This window comes from Arachis stenosperma, chromosome 2 (genome assembly GCF_014773155.1).
Source record: "Arachis stenosperma cultivar V10309 chromosome 2, arast.V10309.gnm1.PFL2, whole genome shotgun sequence".
Lineage (NCBI taxonomy): Eukaryota > Viridiplantae > Streptophyta > Magnoliopsida > Fabales > Fabaceae > Arachis > Arachis stenosperma.
Genome location: NC_080378.1, coordinates 109,393,328 through 109,419,975, shown reverse-complemented (window position 1 = coordinate 109,419,975; position 26,648 = coordinate 109,393,328). Strand labels below are relative to the sequence as shown.

General features: G+C 40.0%; 1 protein-coding gene, 2 non-coding genes and 1 pseudogene across 3 annotated transcripts; 3 read left to right on the top strand and 1 right to left on the bottom strand.

Annotated features, from left to right (window-relative positions):
• Nucleotides 1-6,408: 6,408 nt before the first annotated feature.
• On the top strand, nt 6,409-6,516 carry LOC130964174 (small nucleolar RNA R71). Its single transcript, XR_009080279.1, has one exon. It is a non-coding gene; the product is annotated as a small nucleolar RNA R71 (small nucleolar RNA).
• A 3,974-nt stretch (nt 6,517-10,490) lies between these two features.
• Nucleotides 10,491-11,504, bottom strand: LOC130963443 (uncharacterized). Its single transcript, XM_057889559.1, has one exon. The coding sequence runs from the start codon at nt 11,502-11,504 to the stop codon at nt 10,491-10,493; it is 1,014 nt and encodes a 337-aa protein (XP_057745542.1).
• A 138-nt stretch (nt 11,505-11,642) lies between these two features.
• LOC130963441 (pre-mRNA-splicing factor CLF1-like) lies at nt 11,643-14,043 on the top strand (annotated as a pseudogene).
• Nucleotides 14,044-25,070: 11,027 nt separating this feature from the next.
• Nucleotides 25,071-25,178, top strand: LOC130964667 (small nucleolar RNA R71). The gene has a single exon (XR_009080752.1). It is a non-coding gene; the product is annotated as a small nucleolar RNA R71 (small nucleolar RNA).
• The last annotated feature ends 1,470 nt before the right edge of the window (nt 25,179-26,648 follow it).

Below are 26,648 nucleotides of genomic sequence, written 5' to 3'. Positions count from 1 at the left end.
TTATGCCTGTTTTCTCTTTCTTCTCGTTGCTTTCTTGTTGAGATGTATTTGTCTAGGAGTCCTTGTCTGGCCAGCCTCTTGGTGCACGAAATTGTGATCAATAAAACACAAACAATCCCTAGTAATGGCTCCAAGGACTTGGTGCTCAATACCATGGCATAAACACAACTTCGCACAACTAACCAGCAAGTGCACTGGGTCGTCCAAGTAATAAACCTTACGCGAGTAAGGGTCGATCCCACGGAGATTGGTGGTATGAAGCAAGCTATGGTCACCTTGTAAATCTCAGTCAGGCAAACTCAAATGGGTATAGTGATGAACGAAAATAACATAAAAGATAAAGATAGAGATACTTATGTATATCATTGGCGAGAGCTTCAGATAAGCGAATGAAGATGCCTTCCCTTCTGTCTCTCTGCTTTCCTACTGCCTTCATCCAATCCTTCCTACTCCTTTCCATGGCAAGCTCGTGTAGGGTTTCACCATTGTCAGTGGCTACCTCCCATCCTCTCAGTGAAAGCGATTGCATATGCCCCTGTCACGGTCATAGCGGAATTCATCTGTCGGTTCTCAATCAGGCCGGAATAGAATCCAGTGATTCTTTTGCGTCTGTCACTAACGCCCCGCCCTCAGGGTTTGAAGCACGTCACAGTCATTCAATCATTGAATCCTACTCAGAATACCACAGACAAGGTTTAGACCTTCCGGATTCTCTTGAATGCCGCCATCAGGTCCTGCCTATACCACGAAGACTCTGATCTCACGGAATGGTTGGCTCGTTTGTCAGGCGAGCACTCGGTTGTCAGGCGATCAACCATGCATCATGCAATCAGAAATCCAAGAGATATTCACTAAGCCTCAAATGCTTGTAGAACAAGAATGGTTGTCAGTCACCTTATTCATAGGTGAGAATGATGATGAGTGTCACGGATCATCACATTCATCAAGTTGAAGAACAAGTGATATCTTGGTAAAAGAACAAGCGGAATTGAATGGAAGAACAATAGTAATTGCATTAATACTCGAGGTACAGCAGAGCTCCACACCTTAATCTATGGTGTGTAGAAACTCCACCGTTGAAAATACATAAGAACAAGGTCTAGGCATGGCCGAATGGCCAGCCTCCCAGAGTGAGTTCAATCATCAAAACATGATCAAAAGACTCTCTATCGATCCGAAGATCTCCCTAATACAATAGTAAAAGGTCCTACTTATAGAAAATTAGTAGCCTAAGGTGTACAAAGATGAGTAAATGACATAAAAATCCACTTCCGGGCCCACTTGGTGTGTGCTTGGGCTGAGCAATGAAGTATTTTCGTGTAGAGACTTCTCTTGGAGTTAAACGCCAGCTTTTATGCCAGTTTGGGCGTTTAACTCCCAATCAGGTGCCAGTTCCGGCGTTTAACGCTGGAATTTCTGTAGGTGACTTTGAACGCCGGTTTGGGCCATCAAATCTTGGGCAAAGTATGGACTATCATATATTGCTGGAAAGCCCAGGATGTCTACTTTCCAACGCCGTTGAGAGCGCGCCAATTGGGCTTCTGTAGCTCCAGAAAATCCACTTCGAGTGCAGGGAGGTCAGAATCCAACAGCATCTGCAGTCCTTTTCAGTCTCTGAATCAGATTTTTGCTCAGGTCCCTCAATTTCAGCCAGAAAATACCTGAAATCACAGAAAAACACACAAACTCATAGTAAAGTCCAGAAAAGTGAATTTTAACTAAAAACTAATAAAAATATACTAAGAACTCAACTAAAACTACTAAAAACATACTAAAAACAATGCCAAAAAGCGTACAAATTATCCGCTCATCACAACACCAAACTTAAATTGTTGCTTGTCCCCAAGCAACTAAAGATCAAATAAGATAAAAAGAAGAGAATATGCAATGAACTCCAAAAACATCTATGAAGATCAGTATTAATTAGATGAGCGGGGCTTTTAGCTTTTTGCCTCTGAATAGTTTTGGCATCTCACTTTATCCTTTGGAACTCAGAATGATTGGCTTCTTTAGGAACTCAGAATCTAGATAGTGTTATTGATTCTCCTAGTTAAGTATGATGATTCTTGAACACAGCTACTTTATTGAGTCTTGGCTGTGGCCCAAAGCACTCTGTCTTCCAGTATTACCACCGGATACATACATGCCACAGACACATAATTGGGTGAACCTTTTCAGATTGTGACTCAGCTTTGCTAAAGTCCCCAATTAGAGGTGTCCAGGGTTCTTAAGCACACTCTTATTGCCTTGGATCACAACTTTATTTCTTTCTTTCTCTTTCTATTTTTTTTTTCGTTTGCTTTTTGCTTCTTTTTTTTTGTATTCACTGCTTTTTCTTGCCTCAAGAATCATTTTTATGATTTTTCAGATCCTCAATAACATGTCTCCTTTTTCATCATTCTTTCAAGAGCCAACATTCATGAACCACAAATTCAAAAGACATATGCACTGTTCAAGCATACATTCAGAGAACAAAAGTGTTGCCACCACATCAAAATAATTAAACTGTTATAAAATTCAAAATTCATGCAATTCTTCTCTTTTCAATTAAGCACGTTTTTATTTTAAGAAAGGTGATGGATTCATAGGACATTCATAGCTTTAAGGCATAAACACTAAGACACTAATGATCACAAGACACAAACATGGACAAACATAAAGCACAAAAATTCGAAAAACAGAAGACTAAAGAACAAGGAAATCAAGGAACGGGTCCACCTTAGTGATGGCGGCTCTTCCTTCCTCTTGAAGGTCCTATGGAGTGCTTGAGCTCCTCAATGTCTCTTCCTTGCCTTTGTTGCTCCTCTCTCATGATTCTTGATCTTCTCTAATTTCATGGAGGAGAATGGAGTGTTCTTGGTGTTCCACCCTTAGTTGTCCCATGTTGGAACTCAATTCTCCTAGGGAGGTGTTTAGTTGCTCCCAATAGTCTTGTGGAGGAAAGTGTATCCCTTGAGGCATCTCAGGGATCTCATGATGAGAGGGGTCTCTTGTGTGCTCCATCCTTTTCTTGGTAATGGGCTTATCCTCATCAATGGTGATGTCTCCCTCTATGTCAACTCCAACTGAATAACAGAGGTGACAAATGAGGTGAGGAAAGGCTAACCTTGCTAAGGTAGAGGACTTATCTGCCACCTTGTAGAGTTCTTGGGCTATGACCTCATGAACTTCCACTTCTTCTCCAATCATGATGCTATGGATCATGATGGCCCGGTCTAAAGTAACTTCGGACCGGTTGCTAGTGGGGATGATTGAGCGTTGGATAAACTCCAACCATCCTCTAGCCACGGGTTTGAGGTCATGCCTTCTCAATTGAACCGGCTTGCCTCTTGAATCTCTCTTCCATTGTGCGCCTCTTCACATATGATTGTGAGGACTTGGTCCAACCTTTGATCAAAGTTGACCCTTCTTGTGTAAGGATGTTCATCTCCTTGCATCATAGGCAAGTTGAACGCCACCCTCACACTTTCCGGACTAAAATCCAAGTATTTCCCCCGAACCATAGTAAGATAATTCTTTGGATCCGGGTTCATACTTTGATCATGGCTCTTGGTGATCCATGCATTGGCATAGAACTCTTGAACCATCAAGATTCCAACTTGTTGAATGGGGTTGGTAAGTACTTCCCAACCTCTTTTTTGGATCTCATGGCGGATCTCTGGATATTCACCCTTTTTGAGTGAAAAGGGGACCTCGGGGATCACCTTCTTCAAGGCCACAACTTCATAGAAGTGGTCTTGATGCACCCTTGAGATGAACCTATCCATCTCCCATGACTCGGAGGTGGAAGCTTTTGCCTTCCCTTTCCTCTTTCTAGAGGTTTCTCCGGCCTTGGATGCCATAATGGTTATGGAAAGACGAAAAAGCAACGCTTTTACCACACCAAACTTAAAGGTTTGCTCGTCCTCGAGCAAAAGAAGAAAGAAGAGAGGAGAAGAAGAAGAAATGAAGAAGAAGGGAAAGGCTTAGTGTATTCGGCCAAGGGGGGAAGAAGTGGTGTTTTGGTTGTGTGAAAATGAAGGAGTGAAGAAGGGTATTTATAGGAGAGAGGGGAGATGGGGTTCGGCCATATTGGGTGGGTTTGGTGGGGAAAGTGGTTTGAATTTGAAGGGTGAGGTTGGTGGGGTTTTATGAAGGATGGATGTGAGTGGTGAAGAGAAATATGGGATTTGATAGGTGAAGGGGTTTTGGGGAAGAGGTATTGAGGTGAGTGGTGAATGGGGGAAGAAGAGAGAGAGTGGTGGTGGGGTTGGTGGGGATCCTGTGGGGTCCACAGATCCTGTGGTGTCAAGGAAAAGTCATCCCTGCACCAAATGTTGCTCAAAATCACGTTTTGAGCCATTTCTGGCGTTAAACGCCGGGCTGGTGCCCATTCCTGGCGTTTAACGCCAGGTTCTTGCCCTTTTCTGGCGTTTAACACCAGTCTGGTGCCCCTTTCTGGCGTTAAACGCCCAGAATGGTGCCAGACTGGGCGTTAAACGCCCAACTGCTAGGCTTACTGGCGTTTGAACGCCAGCAGCTTCTTCCTCCAGGGTGTGCTGTTTTTCTTCCTGTTTTTCATTTTGTTTTTGCTTTTTCAATGGATTTTGTGACTTCTAATGATCATCAACCTACAAAAAACATAAAATAACAAAAGAAACTATATAAATTATAATCATTGGGTTGCCTCCCAACAAGCGCTTCTTTAATGTCAGTAGCTTGACAGAGGGCTCTCATGGAGCCTCACAGATACTCAGAGCAATGTTGGAACCTCCCAACACCAAACTTAGAGTTTGAATGTGGGGGTTCAACACCAAACTTAGAGTTTGGTTGCGGCCTCCCAACACCAAACTTAGAGTTTGACTGTGGGGGCTCTTCTTGACTCTGATTTGAGAGAAGCTTTTCATGCTTCCTCTCCATGGTGACAGAGGGATATCCTTGAGCCTTAAACACAAAGGATTTTTCATTCACTTGAATGATCAATTCACCTCTATCAACATCAATCACAGCCTTTGCTGTGGCTAGGAAGGGTCTGCCAAGGATGATGGTTTCATCCATGCACTTCCCAGTCTCTAGGACTATGAAATCAGTAGGGATGTAATGGTCTTCAATCTTAACCAAAACATTCTCTACAAGTCCATGAGCTTGTTTCCTTGAGTTGTCTGCCATCTCTAATGAGATTCTTGCAGCTTGTACCTCAAAGATCCTTAGCTTCTCCATTACTGAGAGAGGCATGAGGTTTACACTTGACCCTAAGTCACACAGAGCCTTCTTGAAGGTCATGGTGCCTATGGTACAAGGTATGGAAAACTTCCCAGGATCTTGTCTCTTTTGAGGTAATTTCTGCCTAGACAAGTCATCCAGTTCTTTGGTGAGCAAAGGAGGTTCATCCTCCCAAGTCTCATTTCCAAATAACTTGTCATTTAGCTTCATGATTGCTCCAAGGTATTTAGCAACTTGCTCTTCAGTGACATACTCATCCTCTTCAGAGGAAGAATACTCATCAGAGCTCATGAAAGGCAGAAGTAAGTCCAATGGAATCTCTATGATCTCATTTTGAGTCCCAGATTCCCATGGTTCCTCATTGGGGAACTCATTGGAGGCTAGTGCACGCCCATTGAGGTCTTCCTCAGTGGCGTTCACTGCCTCTCCATCCTCTCCAAATTCGGCCATGTTTATGGCTTTGCACTCTCCTTTTGGATTTTCTTCTGTGTTGCTTGGGAGAGTACTTGGAGGGAGTTCAGTAACTTTCTTGCTCAGCTGTCCCACTTGTCCTTCCAAATTTCTAATGGAGGACCTTGTTTCATTCATGAAACTTTGAGTGGTTTTAATTAGATCAGAGACCATGTTTGCTAAGTCAGAGGGGTTCTGCTTAGGATTCTCTGTCTGTTGCTGAGAAGATGATGGAAAAGGTTTGCCATTGTTAAACCTGTTTCTTCCACCATTATTATTGAAACCTTGTTGAGGTCTCTCTTGATTCTTCCATGAGAGATTTGGGTGATTTCTCCATGAAGAATTATAGGTGTTACCATAGGGTTCTCCTAGGTAATTCACCTCTTCCATTGAAGGGTTCTCAGGATCATAAGCTTCTTCCTCAGATGAAGCCTCCTTGGTACTGCTTGGTGCATTCTGCATTCCAGACAGACTTTGAGAAATCAAATTGACTTGTTGAGTCAATATTTTATTCTGAGCCAAAATGGCGTTCAGAGTGTCAATCTCAAGAACTCCTTTCTTCTGACTAGTCCCATTGTTCACAGGATTCCTTTCAGAAGTGTACATGAATTGGTTATTTGCAACCATCTCAATTAGCTCTTGAGCCTCTGTAGGCGTCTTCTTCAGATGAAGAGATCCTCCAGCAGAGCTATCCAAGGACATCTTAGATAGTTCAGAGAGACCATCATAGAAAATACCTATGATGCTCCATTCAGAAAGCATGTCAGAAGGACATTTTCTGATCAATTGTTTGTATCTTTCCCAAGCTTCATAGAGGGATTCTCCATCCTTCTGTCTGAAGGTTTGGACTTCAACTCTAAGCTTACTCCATCTTTGTGGTGGAAAGAACTTTGCCAAGAAGGCATTGACTAGCTTTTCCCAAGAGTCCAGGCTTTCTTTAGGTTGAGAGTCCAACCATATTCTAGCTCTGTCTCTTACAGCAAAAGGGAACAGCATCAGTCTATAGACCTCAGGGCCTACCCCATTAGTCTTGACTGTGTCACAGATTTGCAAGAATTCAGCTAAGAACTGATGAGGATCTTCCATAGGAAGTCCATGGAACTTGCAATTCTGTTGCATTAGAGAAACTAATTGAGGCTTAAGCTCAAAGTTGTTTGCTCCAATGGCAGGGATAGAGATGCTTCTCCCATAGAAATCAGGAGTAGGTGCAGTAAAGTCACCTAGCACCTTCCTTGCATTGTTTGCATTATTGTTGTTTTCGGCTGCCATGGGTTCTTCTTCCTTGAAGAATTCGATCAGGTCCTCTAAAGAGAGTTGTGCTTTGGTTTCTCTTAGCTTTCTCTTCAAGGTCCTTTCGGGTTCAGGGTCAGCTTCAACCAGAATGCCTTTGTCTCTGCTCCTGCTCATATGAAAGAGAAGAAAACAAGAAAATGTGGAGTCCTCTATGTCACAGTATAGAGATTCCTTGAGGTGTCAGAGGAAAAGAGAAATAGAAAGAAGAATGAGAAGAAGAATTCGAACTTTACTTAGATAAGGTTCGAATTGTGCATTGAGAAGGAGTGGTACTCCATAAATAGAAGGATGTGAGAAGGAGGGAAGTAATTGTTCGAAAATTAATTAAAATATTTTGAAAACATTTTTGAAAAACACTAATTGATTTTCGAAAATAAAAATGGAGAAGAAATCAAGTGATTTTTGAAAAAGATTTTTAAATTAGAAATCAAAAAGATTTGATTGAAAACTATTTTGAAAAAGATGTAGTTAAGGAGATATGATTGGTTTTAAAAAAATGTGATTGAAAAGATATGATTTGAAAACAATTTAAAAAAAAAGAGATTTGATTTGAAAACAATTTTAAAAGATTTGATTTTGAAAGTTAATGTCTTGCCTAACAAGAAAAGATATGATTCAAACATTTAAGCCTTTCTCAACAGAAAAGGCAATATATTAGAGATGTTCAATCAAATCATTAATTGTTAGTAAGTATCTTTGAAAAAGGAAAGAAATTGATTTTGAAAACATTTGATTGAAAAGATATGATTTGAAAAAGATTTGATTTTGAAAAACTTTGAAAACTTGAAAAAAAATTGATTTGAAAACAAAATCTTCCCCCTAGCACCATCCTGGCGTTAAACGCCCAGAATGGTATCCATTCTGGCGTTTAACGCCCAAAATGCACCCTTTTTGGGCGTTAAACGCCCAACCAGGTACCCTGGCTGGCGTTTAAACGCCAATCTGCCTTCTTCACTGGGCATTTTCGAATGCTCAGCTTTTTCTGTATAATTCCTCTGCAGTATGTTCTGAATCTTCAATTCTTTGTATTATTGACTTGAAAAGACACAAATTAAAAATATTTTTGGATTTTTAATAATCAAGATGCAACAAGAATCAAACAACAATGCATGCAAGACACCAAACTTAGCAGTTTGTATACTACTGACACTATATGAGACACATAAACACTCAAGTCAAGAGAATTCAAAGATCAGAGTAAGAAATCATCAAGAATTACTTGAAGATCCTTGAGACACATGAATGAATGTATGCAATTGACACCAAACTTAAGATAAAACACTAGACTCAAGCAAGAAACATCAAATATTTTTTTGTTTTTATGATTTTGTGAAATTTTTTTTTTTTTGATTTTCGAAAATTAAGTGGAAAAAGATATCAAAATTCTTAATGAGAATTCCAGGAATCAGTGCAATGCTAGTCTAAGACTCCGGTCCAGGAATTAGACATGGCTTCACAGCCAGCCAAGCTTTCAAAGAAAGCTTCGGTCCAAAACACTAGACATGGCCAAAGGCCAGCCAAGCCTTAGCAGATCACTGCTCCAAAAGCAAGATCAACAAGCTCTTGTGATAATAAGTTGAAACCTCGGTCCAATGAAATTAGACATGGCTTTACAGCCAGCCAGATTTCAGCAAATCATCATGAAACTCTAGAATTCATCTTCAAGAATTTCGAAAAAAATAAATGCCTAATCTAAGCAACAAGATGAACCGTCAGTTGTCCATACACAAGAACAATCCCCGGCAACGGCGCCAAAAACTTGGTGCACGAAATTGTGATCAATAAAACACAAACAATCCCTAGTAATGGCTCCAAGGACTTGGTGCTCAATACCATGGCATAAACACAACTTCGCACAACTAACTAGCAAGTGCACTGGGTCGTCCAAGTAATAAACCTTACGCGAGTAAGGGTCGATCCCACGGAGATTGGTGGTATGAAGCAAGCTATGGTCACCTTGTAAATCTCAGTCAGGCAGACTCAAATGGGTATAGTGATGAACGAAAATAACATAAAAGATAAAGATAGAGATACTTATGTATATCATTGGCGAGAGCTTCAGATAAGCGAATGAAGATGCCTTCCCTTCTGTCTCTCTGCTTTCCTACTGCCTTCATCAAATCCTTCCTACTCCTTTCCATGGCAAGCTCGTGTAGGGTTTCACCATTGTCAGTGGCTACCTCCCATCCTCTCAGTGAAAGCGATTGCATATGCCCCTGTCACGGTCATAACGGAATTCATCTGTCGGTTCTCAATCAGGCCGGAATAGAATCCAGTGATTCTTTTGCGTCTGTCACTAACGCCCCGCCCTCAGGGTTTGAAGCACGTCACAGTCATTCAATCATTGAATCCTACTCAGAATACCACAGACAAGGTTTAGACCTTCCGGATTCTCTTGAATGCCGCCATCAGGTCCTGCCTATACCACGAAGACTCTGATCTCACGGAATGGTTGGCTCGTTTGTTAGGCGAGCACTCGGTTGTCAGGCGATCAACCATGCATCATGCAATCAGAAATCCAAGAGATATTCACTAAGCCTCAAATGCTTGTAGAACAAGAATGGTTGTCAGTCACCTTATTCATAGGTGAGAATGATGATGAGTGTCACGGATCATCACATTCATCAAGTTGAAGAACAAGTGATATCTTGGTAAAAGAACAAGCGGAATTGAATGGAAGAACAATAGTAATTGCATTAATACTCGAGGTACAGCAGAGCTCCACACCTTAATCTATGGTGTGTAGAAACTCCACCGTTGAAAATACATAAGAACAAGGTCTAGGCATGGCCGAATGGCCAGCCTCCCAGAGTGAGTTCAATCATCAAAACATGATCAAAAGACTCTCTATCGATCCGAAGATCTCCCTAATACAATAGTAAAAGGTCCTACTTATAGAAAACTAGTAGCCTAAGGTGTACAAAGATGAGTAAATGACATAAAAATCCACTTCCGGGCCCACTTGGTGTGTGCTTGGGCTGAGCAATGAAGCATTTTCGTGTAGAGACTTCTCTTGGAGTTAAACGCCAGCTTTTATGCCAGTTTGGGCGTTTAACTCCCAATCAGGTGCCAGTTCCGGCGTTTAACGCTGGAATTTCTGTAGGTGACTTTGAACGCCGGTTTGGGCCATCAAATCTTGGGCAAAGTATGGACTATCATATATTTCTGGAAAGCCCAGGATGTCTACTTTCCAACGCCGTTGAGAGCGCGCCAATTGGGCTTCTGTAGCTCCAGAAAATCCACTTCGAGTGCAGGGAGGTCAGAATCCAACAGCATCTGCAGTCCTTTTCAGTCTCTGAATCAGATTTTTGCTCAGGTCCCTCAATTTCAGCCAGAAAATACCTGAAATCACAGAAAAACACACAAACTCATAGTAAAGTCCAGAAAAGTGAATTTTAACTAAAAACTAATAAAAATATACTAAGAACTCAACTAAAACTACTAAAAACATACTAAAAACAATGCCAAAAAGCGTACAAATTATCCGCTCATCACCTCTCTAGCAGATCTTTTGCCACGATGCACTCATCTGTTGTGTGACCGAACTATTGGTGAAAGGCACAGTGTTTGCTTTTATCCACATATTTCTGGTCTTGGTATGATCCTGCCCGGACTGGTGGTTTGATCAATTTGTTGTGCATGATTTCTTTGATTAAGTCTTCTCTCCTTGTGTTGAATTTTGTATATGTGTCAAATTTTGGTGTTAATTTGAATGGTTTTCTGATGTCTTTGTTTGAGGGCCGATGAGGCCTTTCTTCTTCTTTTTTGGTTGGCTTCTCGCTCTTTCGTGCTTCCCTTAGCTCTTCAATTTCAATCTGACCCTGAGCTTCTTCTCGGAATTCTTCCAGTGTTTTTGATTTTGCTACTGCTATGGCCTCTTGGAACTTCCCAGGGCGGAGACCACTTTTGATTGCGTGCAGCTGTACTTCGGGGCTAAGGTCGGGGATTTGCATGGCCGCTTCTGTGAACCGCATCATATACTCCTTTAGGCTTTCGTGTTGCCCTTGTTTGATCGTGCTGAGATAGTCCGAGTCTCGTGCGTAAATTTTAGATGCTGCAAAATGATTTATGAATAGTTTAGCGAACTCGTCAAAGTTCGTTATTGATCCTGCAGGTAAGTTAGAAAACCATAACAAAGCGGCTCCATCTAAAAAAGTAGGGAATGACCGACACAAGATGGGATCGGAGTCACTATTGAGAAACATCATTGATTCAAATTTTGTAACATGGATTTTAGGATCTCCGATCCCATTGTACGGCGTTAAAGTCATTGGGAGTGTAAAGCCCGTGGGCATTTTGCCCATTATTTCTGCTGAAAAGGGGTTTGTTCTTCGTCTCGTCGTTTTAGAATTGGTTTCTCCCGTCTTCGCGTTCGACTCTGACTGATGTTCCTCGTGTTGGTCAGTGTTCGCTTTCTTATTGGCCTTGTGCTCGTCGTTATTTTGTAGGGCCTCCAGAAGCTCAGCCATCCGTTGGTTTTCCGCTAACAAGGTGGCGTTTGCAGTCAACAGGTCGGCATTGTTTAGATTGGTCGAGGGTGTTGCCGAGCGATCCGTCATGGTTCCTGAAAAAGAAAAGAGGGGAAATATGGGGCCAATATAGTGTTGTTAGCTCGAAAAGATGATCGAAAAGCTAAGTGAGGCGCTTGGCCCCACGGTGGGCGCCAATGTTCTGGCAGGGACACATGTCTACTTGTTATGGGTCGGGTTCCGCCTGTCACTGGGAGGAGACCTGGTCGGCAGTATGGTGACAGGGAAAGGATTGAGGATGCTATTGTTGGCAAAAGGAGGTTTCAGTGTGAGGATGAAGTGAGGAAAAATCCGTTGAATTATGATTCATGGTTTGACTATATATGATTGAAGAGTGTGGGCAATAAGGAAAGGATCAGAGAAGTGTATGAGAGAGCTATAGCCAATGTTCCTCCTGCAAAGGAGAAGCGATTCTGGCAGCGATACATCTATTTGTGGTTTGTTTGATTCGAATAACTTTATTCCTTAATATGTTTTTATTCGGGATTTTCACTTTTTTCATTTGCCCCCTAATATTTTCCATTCATCTATGTTACTTAGGATTAATTATACACTCTACGAAGAGCTTGATGCTGAAGAAATGGATCGAACAAGAGATGTATACAGGTTTGTGCCTTGTAGTACTGAAGTTCAGAAATTAATTTTGGAATTCTTCTAAATTTCAATATAATGTTCGCATCTGTTTGTGGCTCTTGCTTCAATTTTTAAGTTCTTATAATAAAATAAAATTGCTCATAAATTTCGTAATTTTGGAATTAGTGAATAGGTGGACTCAAGTCTAAAGAGAACGTGTTACTTCAATTAGCATATGTACTGCATTTAAAGTATCTTATGTGCTTCGAGACACTGTAGACTCAAAATAGATTCAATTTTGAACCCTATCAAATTGATTGGTTGGAGTCACCATGATAATTAGCTTTATGATATAGCATAACCTTGTCTAACATATAGTGATTTGATTTGGATAATGGTCATAGCACTGCAATTTCAATAATTATAAATGAATATCACAACATCTGTGGTATTGAAGCCAAACTCCAGTGTTGATCTTTTGTATTGTATATTGACACTGCTGCTCCTCTCTGTGGCTTTCTTTCTTATAGGGAGTGTCTCAACTTGATACCACACAGTAAGTTTTCATTTGCAAAGATATGGCTTCTAGCAGCCCAGTTTGAAATACGTCAGCTGAATCTCAAGGGTGCTCGACAGATATTAGGACATGCCATTGGAAAGGCTCCAAAAGACAAGGTAATATATATGTTGATGTAAATGCAATTATGTCTTTTTATTGAAGCATGGTTATCTTACACAGCCCTACTCTCTGGACAACAGATTTTCAAGAAGTATATAGAAATAAAACTGCAGCTTGGTAACATAGATAGATACAGAAAACTATATGAAAAGTATCCGGAGTGGTTGCCTGAAAATTGCTATGCTTGGAGCAAGTATGCAGAATTGGAGAGATCTTTATCTGAGACTGATCGAGCTAGAGCAATATTCGAGCTTGCAATCGCTCAACCAGCATTGGATATGCCTGAGCTATTGTGGAAGGTACATTTATTGCCTTGTACCAATCAATGCCTAACGGTTTTTGTTCCATCATTCTTTCATCATTTCTTTTCTCTTATGTATTATTTATAACATCTTATGTAATGCATAATTTTTCTAATATGCTATGTGCATTTTTATGCTAACCTGTCTATCAATTTGTGATTTCAAAACAGGCATATATTGACTTTGAGACTGCAGAAGGTGAATTTGAGAGAGCAATAGCGCTTTATGAAAGGCTTCTTAATAGAACAAAGCACTTGAAGGTATGGATAAGCTATGCAGAATTTGAGGCAACGGCAATAAATCAGAACAGTTTAGACTTGACAAAAGAAGAGCAGGAGAGGGAATGCCTTCAGCGTGCTAGAAGTTTGTGATCCTGATGCTTTTGTTGTTTGATTATTCTTTGATCTGAATTGGAATGATATCCTGATTCACTCTACTTTTGTTTCGTGCTTAAATTAAATCAGGGGTATTTGAGGAAGCTCTTAACTACTTCAGATCGTTAGCTCCGGAACTGAAGGAGGAAAGGGCAATGCTATTGGAGAAATGGCTCAACATGGAGGCTGCTTCTGGGGAGCTTGGTGATGTTAGCTTAGTCCAGTCTAAGCTGCTGAAGAAGCTCAAAAAGAGAAGACAAGTTACTACTGAAGATGGTTCTGCCAGGTTTGTATTTTGTTACTATCAATATTCTATTTTTGCCATTCTGGTTATAAAAGCCTTTACTAGATTTCATATTAACTCCTGTTCTTTTGATTTGGCAGAATTGGGGAATTCATCGACTATTTGTTCCCTGAAGAAATTCCGACGACTAATCTTAAGATCTTAGAAGCTGCATACCAGTGGAAGAAGCAAAAGTTGTCTTCTGGCGACAACTAACTATATTATCATCTTTTGTCTTGTTTGTAACATTATATATGTTGGGGTGATTAGGGATGGCTTATTGTTAAAATCAAAACTGTTGAATACAATTATTGTGACTACAACTTAGCCCAGTTATGTCTTTAGAACATTCATTGTTTTAATCCACAAAACCAAATTTTCTTGATTTCTACTTACTATACTAAAATTGAGATTTTTTCAATTAATGAAATTGAGTTTTTTTTCAATTAATGAAAGTGAAGTTCTAATTTTTTATGAGCTCTGTTTCCTCTCAAATAAAAGTATTCTTTTTGGATATAATAATGACATTTATTATTATTTATCAATTTTTTTTTTACTTTTATTTCTCACATTTAATAAAAATTTCGTTTCAATATTTTAGGTATTAATTATTGTTATTTAATTAACTTATTTTAGGTATTTAATTATTAAAATTTTAGGTATTAATTATATTCTAGTTACACGGTATTAAGATTGTGAACATGATCTCAATTCAATTTTGGACAATATCGGAAGCAAATATATATATATATATATATATATATATATAATATAATATTTTGAGTATTAATTATACTTCGTTTGCCGTGTTAAGATTGTCGACATAATTTCAATTTAATTTTGGGCAATATTGGGAGCAAATATATAAGATGCTCAATTAGGAGAGTAGATTTTAATTTTACATAAAATAATATAATAGATATAGTGTATAAATAAATTTACTTCAAAAATATAATTGCTTATAGTTTGATATTTTACTACAATAATATATATATATATATATATATATATATTAACTTATTATTTTTCTGAATAAATGACCATTTGTATCCATGAGAGATGAAAACGCTGACATTTGTACCCATGAAAGCTCGAAACTAATCTTGTACCCATGATAGATGCTGTCCGTCTAACAAAAGTGCCCTGACTTGGATCTGAGCTTAGTTCGTGGGTTTTCGAATCTACGTAGCACTCCCACACCCCCCCAAAGCCATATTTGAGCCAACCATTCACCATCATCATCTTCATCTTCTTCACCATCATCCCCATCCATCACTGTCTCTTCCCAGCCACCATAACCTCTATTACCATCACCTCAGCACCGCTACAGCCACCTCCCTTCACCACAACCTCTGGCGACAACCCACACTGCCGCGCCCCTTTCTTTTCTTCTTCCCCTCTTCTCACCTGCGCTGAGTCCAGAAATCACAGCGCCAGCTCCTCCTCTCTACCAAAGCCCAGAGCGGCAGCGGCCACCTTCTCCATTCCTGGGTCTCCTCTCGTCTGCCACCAAACAACCGCGACACCCAACCTTCTCCGCAGCGTCCTTACGGCTTTCCAACCCGTCACCACTCCCCTGTCCGAACCCTAGCTCCGCTAACCATCACCGTCGGCCTCTACGAGCCACCGCAACCCTCTTCCCTTTTCTCCCCTTTGCGTGTTCTCTGTCTTCCTCAACCACACCAACGAATCGGCCACCTTCTCCTCCCTCTCTCTCACTGGCCGAACCGCCACATCGTCGACAAGCCACAGCGACACCGACGATGAGCCCCTTTCCCCCTTTCTTCTTCCTTCTCTGTCATCCCGTCTCACCATCGCGAACCAGCCTAGCACCGTCGCGATTTCAACCCTGTTTCCCGTTCTCCCATGGAACGACCAGAACAAGGTGCCCCCTGTGTCTTCCATCCCCTCCGTTTTCCCCTGTTTCATGGTTGCGTTCACTCTCCGCTGCTGCAATTGAAGCAGTGCCACTACCAGGCCGCTGCTTCTGCCCCGGCCAATTCATCCATCATCTTCCCTTCACCTGTTCATTCTCTGCTTCCCAGTTCTTATTTTCATTTGTTGAGTTCTGTTTCTTTCATTGTATTGCTTTTAGTTCATTTTGCTTAATTTGGTTAGTTAGAAATGCATGTTAGTTGCTTAGGTTGTTAGATAATCTGAGTTAGATAGTGGATTTAAGTTTAGGTTGTTGATTCATGCTGCTGTTTGAAAATTTTGGCTTGTCTGGTGCTACTGGGAGCTTTGGGCGGTGGGAGTGCCATGTAGGTTCGGAAACCCACGAACCAAGCTTAGATCCAAGCCAGGGCACCTTTGTCACACGGACAGCATCTATCATGGGTACAAGATTAGTTTCGAGCTTTCATGGGTACAAATGTCAGCGTTTTCATCTCTCATGGGTACAAATGGTCATTTATTCTTATTTTTCTATCACATGACATATTCATTATTATATTTCAAATTTAGATTTTTCATGATCTAACATTGCGGTGAAGAATTGACAAGTAAAAATGAATAAAAAAAACATGGGAACATTCCAAATGTAATTACCGCTAATCCTTTTTTCTTTAGTTTTTGAATATGTTATTTATTTTATTTATTTAGAGTAATAACTAAATTTATTATAACTGTAGTACAATTATCTTTCAACTATTAGTATTATTGATATATTTTTAAAAATATTGATATATTATTAGTATATATAATAAGCAATAGTGAATTTTCTCACATGTTTATCATTTAGAAAATTTATAATTTCGACATAGTTATTATTCTATTTTTTTTTCACACCTAATGGCTAGTGTCTACTATCTATGATCCTATCAATAGTATCACTTATAGTAGATTATACGAAGAGAAAGTATGGAAAATAAAGACAAGAATTATAAGGTTATAGAAAGTCTCATCCAAGTTTGACAAGAGTAAGACGACATACATAAAAATAGTTCTAATAGATGATAAGATTAGTTGATTCTTTTACTAAATTTTTTCATGTAATGCTAAATTCAGTTTATAAATAGAGTTTAATTTTGAGGCATTGATAGTGAAAAGCGTTCTACTCAGTCCGTGCAATCACATCTGTTCTTTTGGATGACCATCCACGCAGTCAATGTGAAAGGTAGTTATTTTAACTGATGTGTCATTACGTAATTGAATGTACGTGTAAAACTACTTTACACTCTCAGTGCATCAAACTTAAATTCTTATAAATATTTGTAATTTGTATTTTAAGTTAATTTTATAAGTATACCGTTGTACAAGTCAAAGACAATTCTTTTTAATAGCTTTGTGGATGCTAATTCTTTGATATTTAATTTATTTTGGAGTACGATAAAATTTGTAAACCCTAAAAAATTAATAAATAATTCATCAACAAATTAATTTTTAATAAAAGAAATTCGAAATGTAAATTTTATGTTAAAATAAGATAGAGCTAAGTAAACAAGAATTTTGACACTAATTTTAAAGAATTTAGCCCAAAATTGGGCCGAACGGATTGAACTGATTAAACCGAGTCCAAACCGAGCCCAAAGCCCAACACATAAAAAGCAAAAGAGTCAGTTTCCTTCCCCAAAACATTTCATTTTCACGTTGGGGCTAAAGGAAAGGGAGAAGAACGAGGGTGAAGTTCCAAACCTTCAGTTCCACTTCAATCTCATGTAACTTTTTGCTCGGAGCTCCAATTGCCGCACCGTTTGCGGCCACACATTCGTGGCGTTGAGCGCTGCAAAGCCCAGTGATTAATTTGGTAAGGAACCTTCAGTTTGATTCTCAGCCTCTCTTTCTCCTAATTTTCAAAATTTATTAGAGTGATGTTGAGATTTTGGTTCTTTGATGTTATAGGGTCCGATTAGATTGAGAAAAATATTCACTCTCACTTACTTGGTGTTCAGGTAAGGTAAGAATCCTAGAACCCTAGCCATTCCTTGTTTTGATTATGTTGGGTATTGGATTTTGGTGTGTATGTGTGATATGTGTGTATTAGCTTGTAAATGTGTATGTTGGAGCTTGCTTGAGTACATTGGAGGCCTGTTGAAGTTTGAGAGACCTTGCCTTGGAGATTTTAAACCTTGAGAGTTGTATTTGGTACCTTGGTGGTGTCTCAGAAAATATGTGAAAATCGGCCAAGGTATGATTTAGGTTTCACGTACATAATATATAATGTTCTGTGAAGACTTAGGCTAGTTGACTTTAAGATACGAATGAATGTATGAACATGTAAATTAATTAGTACTTAATGATAAATGATGAGTTTTTGCTTAATTGTTGATGTTGGAGTTGGGTTGTTGAATGATGACTTATTGGTGCTTGTAAAGTAGGAAAAGGAACGAATATGAGTTTGTGGTGTATGTTATGACTAAAGTCAGGAGAAATAGGTATGATATTAGGAATATATTGATGTATAATTGATTGAAGCAGGTTGTGGATGACTTTGGTAAAATAAATGGTATGTGGATATGCTAAATATATGTAATGAAAGTGTGATTTGAGTTTGGTTTAATGAAAATTGAGGTTTGGAGCTTTTTGTGTAAAATTGATTTTTGGTCGAAAAGCATAACTTGAATTCCGGACCCCCAAATGGTTTCAAATTTATCTCATATGAAAAAATTGGGTCCGTGAAGATTACGTCGTTCGAAGAACGGATGAAAAATATTTTAAAACGAAAAAGTGATGCGCGTCGAAAGTTTAGGGTTTTAAAATGGAATTCTGCAGCTTTATCAAACTTAGTAAATTTTTGGAAAAATGTACCCTTACACGTACGCGTGACCCATGCCTACGCATGACCCGGTATTTGCGTACGCGTCCAGCTGGTCACGACGCGACCAACCCTTTCGAGTTGGGATTCATGCGTACGCGAGTAGGGTAGCCAACGCGTACGCGTGACCTAGCGAGGAGCCTCTCGACCTGCATCTGAAAACAACAATACAGTATTGGGTGAGAACCGGAGGTTCTCAGCATGGTAAAGGTGCCCCGCATATAATATATAAGGTCCTGGGAATGCTTGAGGCAATCCTAGAACTCCAACATACAGTTATAAAACTTAAACTCTACGCAGAAGCCATAAAAGAGGTAGGTAATCTAAACGGTTCTAAACTTGCCTACTCTAGTCCTAACCTTAACACCAAACAAATCCCACCTTTCCTCCGTTCCTCCAACACCATAGATTCAGCAGAGACAAGCAATCAAACAATAACACGCACAAGTAGGAAACAGATAGTACAAGTAACAAATACAACAAGTAGCATGGTATATACTCAATTAGGCAAACCCAGGTAATGCATAGCAAACAAACAAATAAATGCACATGATGTATGCCTGTTTTATGGTTGATGAAGCTTATCTATCGATTATCCAGCCAACCCGACAAGTCCGAAAACCTTAGACTGTCCTCGGTCACGCATCCCCATGAGTCTATGCATAGATTTCACATTTATTCATCATTTATACAATCATTTATTCACATTTCACTCAATGGAGGCAATCCATTCCCGGGAATTTATACGTGCCCGGTCACCCTTACGACGTAGGGTCAACAGAGTATCGAGTTTCAACCTAGAACACGTGGTGGCAAGCCACGGTTCTATTACCCAGGGAAACTCGTATCTCAGATATCATCAATTCATAAGCCATTTAATGTTCATAATCATTATATAATCATCCATTAAATCCATGGAATCATAACTTCATTTAATATCCACCTATTTTTCTTATAACTCCTCACGTTTTCGCTTTTCTTCATTCCCAAGTTACCTTACTTTCCTAGCTTCAACTAGCTACTGGACTTAGTACTGTACCTTATGTCCAAAAGGATGAAAATGGAGGTTTAGAAGTCAAGAATTTGGTTAAAAACACTGAAATCTAGTTTTACAAGAAGCAAGGGACACGCATACGCGTGAGCCACACGTACGCGTGGTAGTATGAAAAGGTAGCGCGCGCGCATTCCCTTACCATGCGTACGCGTAGGTGAGAACAGCATGTCACAGTACGCGTGGGTCATGCGTACGCGTACGCGTGGTCATGCATGTTGGCTCATTGGTGCACGAAATCGTGATCACTACAACTTCGCACAACTAACCAGCAAGTGCACTGGGTCGTCCAAGTAATACCTTACGTGAGTAAGGGTCGATCCCACGGAGATTGTTGGTTTGAAGCAAGCTATGGTCACCTTGTAGATCTCAGTCAGGCAGACTCAAATGGGTATAGTGATAAACGAATAAAGCATAAAGATAAAGATAGAGATACTTATGTATATCATTGGTGAGAGCTTCAGATAAGCGTATGAAGATGCCTTCCCTTCCGTCTCTCTGCTTTCCTACAGTCTTCATCCAATCCTTCTTACTCCTTTCCATGGCAAGCTTATGCAAGGGTTTCACCGTTGTCAGTGGCTACCTCCCATCCTCTCATTGGAAATACGTCCCTGATGCTCTGTCACAGCATAGGCTATCCATCTGTCGATTCTCAATCAGGCCGGAATAGAATCCAGTGATTCTTTTGCGTCTGTCACTAACGCCCCGCCCTCAGGAGTTTGAAGCACGTCACAGTCATTCAATCATTGAATCCTACTCAGAATACCACAGACAAGGTTAGACCTTCCGGATTCTCTTGAATGCCGCCATCAGTTCTCGCCTATACCACGAAGACTCTGATCTCACGGAATGGCTGGCTCGTTTGTCAGGCGAGCACTCGTTTGTCAGGCGATCAACCATGCATCGTGTATCAGGAATCCAAGAGATATTCACTAGAGCTTTGATTGCTTGTAGAACAAGAGTGGTTGTCAGTCACCTTGTTCATGAGTGAGAATGATGATGAATGTCACGGATCATCACATTCATCAAGTTGAAGAACAAGTGATATCTTGGACAAAGAACAAGCGGAATTGAATAGAAGAACAATAATAATTGCATTAATACTCGAGGTACAGCAGAGCTCCACACCTTAATCTATGGTGTGTAGAAACTCCACCGTTGAAAATACATAAGAACAAGAGTGATCATTGGCTTCGGCCCCAGAGAGGGAACCAGAAAGACCAAGATGTCAAATACAATAGTAAAAGGTCCTACTTATAGAAAACTAGTAGCCTAAGGTGTACAAAGATGAGTAAATGACATAAAAATCCACTTCCGGGCCCACTTGGTGTGTGCTTGGGCTGAGCAATGAAGCATTTTCGTGTAGAGACTCTTCTTGGAGTTAAACGCCAGCTTTTATGCCAGTTTGGGCGTTTAACTCCCATTTAGGTGCCAGTTCCGGCGTTTAACGCTGGAATTTCTTGAGGTGACTTTGAACGCCGGTTTGGGCCATCAAATCTTGGGCAAAGTATGGACTATCATATATTGCTGGAAAGCCCAGGATGTCTACTTTCCAACGCCGTTGAGAGCGCGCCAATTGGGCTTCTGTAGCTCCAGAAAATCCACTTCGAGTGCAGGGAGGTCAGAATCCAACAGCATCTGCAGTCCTTTTGAGTCTCTGGATCAAATTTTTGCTCAGATCCCTCAATTTCAGCCAGAAAATACCTGAAATCACAGAAAAACACACAAACTCATAGTAAAGTCCAGAAAAGTGAATTTTAACTAAAAACTAATAAAAATATACTAAAAACTAACTAGATCATACTGAAAACATACTAAAAACAATGCCAAAAAGCGTATAAATTATCCGCTCATCACAACACCAAACTTAAATTGTTGCTTGTCCCCAAGCAGCTGAAAATCAAATAAGATAAAAAGAAGAGAATATACTATAGACTCCAAATTATCAATGAAACTTAGCTCCAAATTAGATGAGCGGGACTAGTAGCTTTTTGCCTCTGAACAGTTTTGGCATCTCACTCTATCCTTTGAAATTCAGAATGATTGGCTTCTTTAGGAACTCAGAATCCAGATAGTGTTATTGATTCTCCTAGTTAAGTATGATGATTCTTGAACACAGCTACTTATTGAGTCTTGGCCGTGGCCCAAAGCACTCTGTCTTCCAGTATTAGCACCGGATACATACATGCCACAGACACATAATTGGGTGAACCTTCTCAGATTGTGACCTAGCTTTGCTAGAGTCCCCAATTAAAGGTGTCCAGGGTTCTTAAGCACACTCTTTTTGCCTTGGATCACAACTTTATTTCTTTCTTTTTCTTTCTTTTTCTTTCTTTTTCTTTCTTTTTCTTTCTTTTTCTTTTTTTTTTCGCTTGCTCTCTCTCTTTTTTTTTGTATTCACTGCTTTTTCTTGCTTCAAGAATCATTTTTATGATTTTTCAGATCCTCAGTAACATGTCTCCTTTTTCATCATTCTTTCAAGAGCCAACAATTTTAACATTCATGAACCACAAATTCAAAAGACATATGCACTGTTTAAGCATACATTCAGAAAACAAAAAGTATTGTCACCACATCAAACTAATTAAGCTAGTTTTAAAGATGAATTTGAAATCCTGTACTTCTTGTTCTTTTGTGATTAAAAACAGTTTTCATTTAAGAAAGGTGATGGATTCATAGGACATTCATAACTTTAAGGCATAGACACTAAGACACTAATGATCACAAGACACAAACATAGATAAACATAAGCATGAAAATTTCAAAAAACAGAAGAATAAAGAACAAGGAGATTAAAGAACGGGTCCACCTCAGTGATGGCGGCTTGTTCTTCCTCTTGAAGATCCTATGGAGTGCTTGAGCTCCTCAATGTCTCTTCCTTGTCTTTGTTGTTCCTCTCTCATGATGAGAGGGGTCTCTTGTTTGCTCCATCCTTTTCTTAGTGATGGGCTTGAGGTCATGCCTTCTCAGTTGAACCGGTTTCCCTCTTGAATTTCTCTTCCATTGGGCGTCCTCTTCACAGATATCTATGAGGACTTGGTCCAACCTTTTGATCAAAGTTGACCTTTCTTCATGGCCACAACCTCATGGAAGTGGTCTTGATGCACCCTTGAGATGAATCTCTCCATCTCCCATGACTCGGAGGTGAAAGCTTTTGCCTTCCCTTTCCTCTTTCTAGAGGTTTCTCCGGCCTTGGATGCCATAAATGGTTATGGAAAAACAAAAAGCAATGCTTTTACCACACCAAACTTAAAAGGTTTGCTCGTCCTCGAGCAAAAGAAGAAAGAAGAGAGTAGAAGAAGAAGAAATGAGGAAGAAGGGAGTGGCTTTATGTTCAGCCAAAGAGGGGAAGAAGTGGTGTTTTATGAAGGATGGATGTGAGTGGTGAATGGGTGAAGAAGAAGAGAGAGTGGTGGGGTTGTTTGGGGATCCTGTGGGGTCCACAGATCCTGAGGTGTCAAGGAAAAGTCATCCCTGCACCAAATGGCACTCAAAATCACGTTTTGAGCCATTTCTGGCGTTAAATGCCGGGCTGATGCCCATTCCTGGCGTTTAATGCCAGGTTCTTGCCCTTTTCTGGCGTTTAACGCCAGTCTGGTGCCCCTTTCTGGCGTTAAACGCCCAGAATGGTGCCAGACTGGGCGTTAAACGCCCAACTGCTAGCCTCACTGGCGTTTAAACGCCAGTGGGTTCTTCCTCCAGGGTGTGCTGTTTTTCTTCCTGTTTTTCATTCTGTTTTTGCTTTTTCAATTGATTTTGTGTCTTCTTATGATCATCATCCTACAAAATAACAAGAAATAATAAAGAGAAATAGATAAAATATAACATTGGGTTGCCTCCCAACAAGCGCTTCTTTAATGTCAGTAGCTTGACAGAGGGCTCTCATGGAGCCTCACAGATACTCAGAGCAATGTTGGAACCTCCCAACACCAAACTTAGAGTTTGAATGTGGGGGTTTAACACCAAACTTAGAGTTTGGTTGTGGCCTCCCAACACCAAACTTAGAGTTTGACTGTGGGGGCTCTGTTTGACTCTGATTTGAGAGAAGCTCTTCATGCTTCCTCTCCATGGTGATAGAGGGATATCCTTGGGCCTTAAACACAAAGGATTCTTCATTCACTTGAATGATCAGTTCACCTCCATCAACATCAATCACAGCCTTTGCTGTGGCAAGGAAGGGTCTGCCAAGGATGATGGATTCATCTATGCACTTCCCAGTCTCTAGGACTATGAAATCAGTAGGGATGTAATGGTCCTCAATCTTCACCAAAACATCCTCTACAAGTCCATGAGCTTGTTTTCTTGAGTTGTCTGCCATCTCTAGTGAGATTCTTGCAGCTTGTACCTCAAAGATCCCTAGCTTCTCCATTACAGAGAGAGGCATGAGGTTTACACTTGACCCTAAGTCACATAGAGCCTTCTTGAAGGTCATGGTGCCTATGGTACAAGGCATTGAAAACTTCCCAGGATCTTGTTTCTTTTGAGGTAATTTCTGCCTAGACAAGTCATCCAGTTCTTTGGTGAGCAAAGGGGGTTCATCCTCCCAAGTCTCATTTCCAAATAACTTGTCATTTAGCTTCATGATTGCTCCAAGGTATTTAGCAACTTGCTCTTCAATGACATACTCATCCTCTTCAGAGGAAGAATACTCATCATAGCTCATGAATGGCAAAAGTAAGTCCAATGGAATCTCTATGGTCTCATTTTGAGCCTCAGATTCCCATGGTTCCTCATTGGGGAACTCATTGGAGGTCAGTGCACGCCCATTGAGATGTCCCTCAGTGGCGTTCACTTCCTCTCCCTCCTCTCCAAATTCGGCCATGGTTATGGCTTTGCACTCTCCTTTTGGATTTTCTTCTGTATTACTTGGGAGAGTACTAAGAGGGAGTTCAGTAACTTTCTTGCTCAGCTGTCCCACTTGTGCTTCCAAATTCCTAATGGAAGACCTTGTTTCAGTCATGAAACTTTGAGTGGTTTTGATTAGATCAGAGACCATGGTTGCTAAGTCAGAGGGGTTCTGCTTAGAATTCTCTGTCTGTTGCTGAGAAGATGATGGAAAAGGCTTGCCATTGCTAAACCTGTTTCTTCCACCATTATTGTTGTTGAAACCTTGTTGAGGTCTCTCTTGATTCTTCCATGAGAAATTTGGGTGATTTCTCCATGAAGAATTATAGGTGTTTCCATAGGGTTCTCCTAGGTAATTCACCTCTTCCATTGAAGGGTTCTCAGGATCATAAGCTTTTTCTTCAGATGAAGCATCCTTAGTACTGCTTGGTGCATTTTGCATTCCAGACAGGCTTTGAGAAATCAAATTGACTTGTTGAGTCAATATCTTGTTCTGAGCCAAAATGGCATTCAGAGTATCAATCTCAAGAACTCCTTTCTTCTGACTTGTCCCATTGTTCACAGGATTCCTTTCAGAAGTGTACATGAATTGGTTATTTGCAACCATTTCAATTAGCTCTTGAGCCTCTGTAGGCGTCTTCTTCAGATGAAGAGATCCTCCAGCAGAGCTATCCAAAGACATCTTGGATAGTTCAGAGAGACCATCATAGAAAATACCTATGATGCTCCATTCAGAAAGCATGTCAGAAGGACACTTTCTGATCAATTGTTTGTATCTTTCCCAAGCTTCATAGAGGGATTCTCCATCCTTCTGTCTGAAGGTTTGGACTTCCACCCTAAGCTTACTCAATTTTTGAGGTGGAAAGAACTTTGCCAAGAAGGCATTGACTAGCTTTTCCCAAGAGTCCAGGCTTTCTTTAGGTTGAGAGTCCAACCATATTCTAGCTCTGTCTCTTACAGTAAAAGGGAATAGCATCAGTCTGTAGACATCAGGGTCAACCCCATTAGTCTTGACTGTGTCACAGATTTGCAAGAATTCAGCTAAAAACTGATGAGGATCTTCCAATGGAAGTCCATGGAACTTGCAATTCTGTTGCATTAGAGAAACTAATTGAGGCTTAAGCTCAAAGTTGTTTGCTCCAATGGCAGGGATAGAGATGCTTCTCCCATAGAAGTCGGGAGTAGGTGCAGTAAAGTCACCCAGCACCTTCCTTGCATTGTTGGCATTGTTGTTCTTTTCGGCTGCCATGGGTTCTTCTTCTTTGAAGAATTCGGTCAGGTCCTCAGCAGAGAGTTGTGCCTTAGCTTCTCTTAGCTTTCGCTTCAAGGTCCTTTCAGGTTCAGGGTCAGCTTCAACAAGAATGCCTTTGTCTTTGTTCCTGCTCATATGAAAGAGAAGAGAACAAGAGAATATGGAATCCTCTATGTCACAGTATAGAGATTCCTTGAGGTGTCAAAAGAAAAGAAAATTAGAAGGCAGAAGTAGAAAATTCGAACTTATCAAAGAAGATGGAGTTCGAATTTTGCATTAAGGGATAGTGTTAGTCCATGAATAGAAGGATGTGAGAAGAAGGGAAGTAATTTTCGAAAATTAAGTAAAAGATTTTAAAATATTTTGAAAACATACTAGTTAATTTTCGAAAACCAAGAGTAGGAAAGAGATCAAGTGATTTTTGAAAAAGATTTTGAAATTAGAAATCAAAAAGATTTGATTGAAAACTATTTTGAAAAAGATGTGATTAAAAAGATTTGATTGAAAAGTTATGGTTTTAAAAAGATATGATTTGAAAACAATTTTAAAAAGATTTGATTTAAAAATTAATGACTTGCCTAACAAGAAAAGATATGATTCAAACATTAAACCTTCCTCAACAGAAAAGGCAACATACTTGAAATGTTCAATCAAATCATTAATTGTTAGTAAGTATCTTTGAAAAAGGAAAGAAATTAGTTTTGAAAAAGATTTGATTGAAAAGATATGATTTGAAAAGGATTTGATTTTGAAAAACTTTGAAAACTTGAAAAAAATTGATTTGAAAAACAAAATCTTCCCCCTTGTGCCATCCTGGCGTTAAACGCCCAGAATGGTGCACATTCTGGCGTTTAACGCCCAAAACTATACCCTTTTGGGCGTTAAACGCCCAACCAGGTACCCTGGCTGGCGTTTAAACGCCAGTCTGTCTTCTTCACTGGGCATTTTTGAATGCTCAGCTTTTTCTGTGTGATTCCTCTGCAATATGTTCTGAATCTTCAATTCTCTATATTATTGACTTGAAAAGACACAAATTAAAAATATTTTTGGATTTTTAATAAT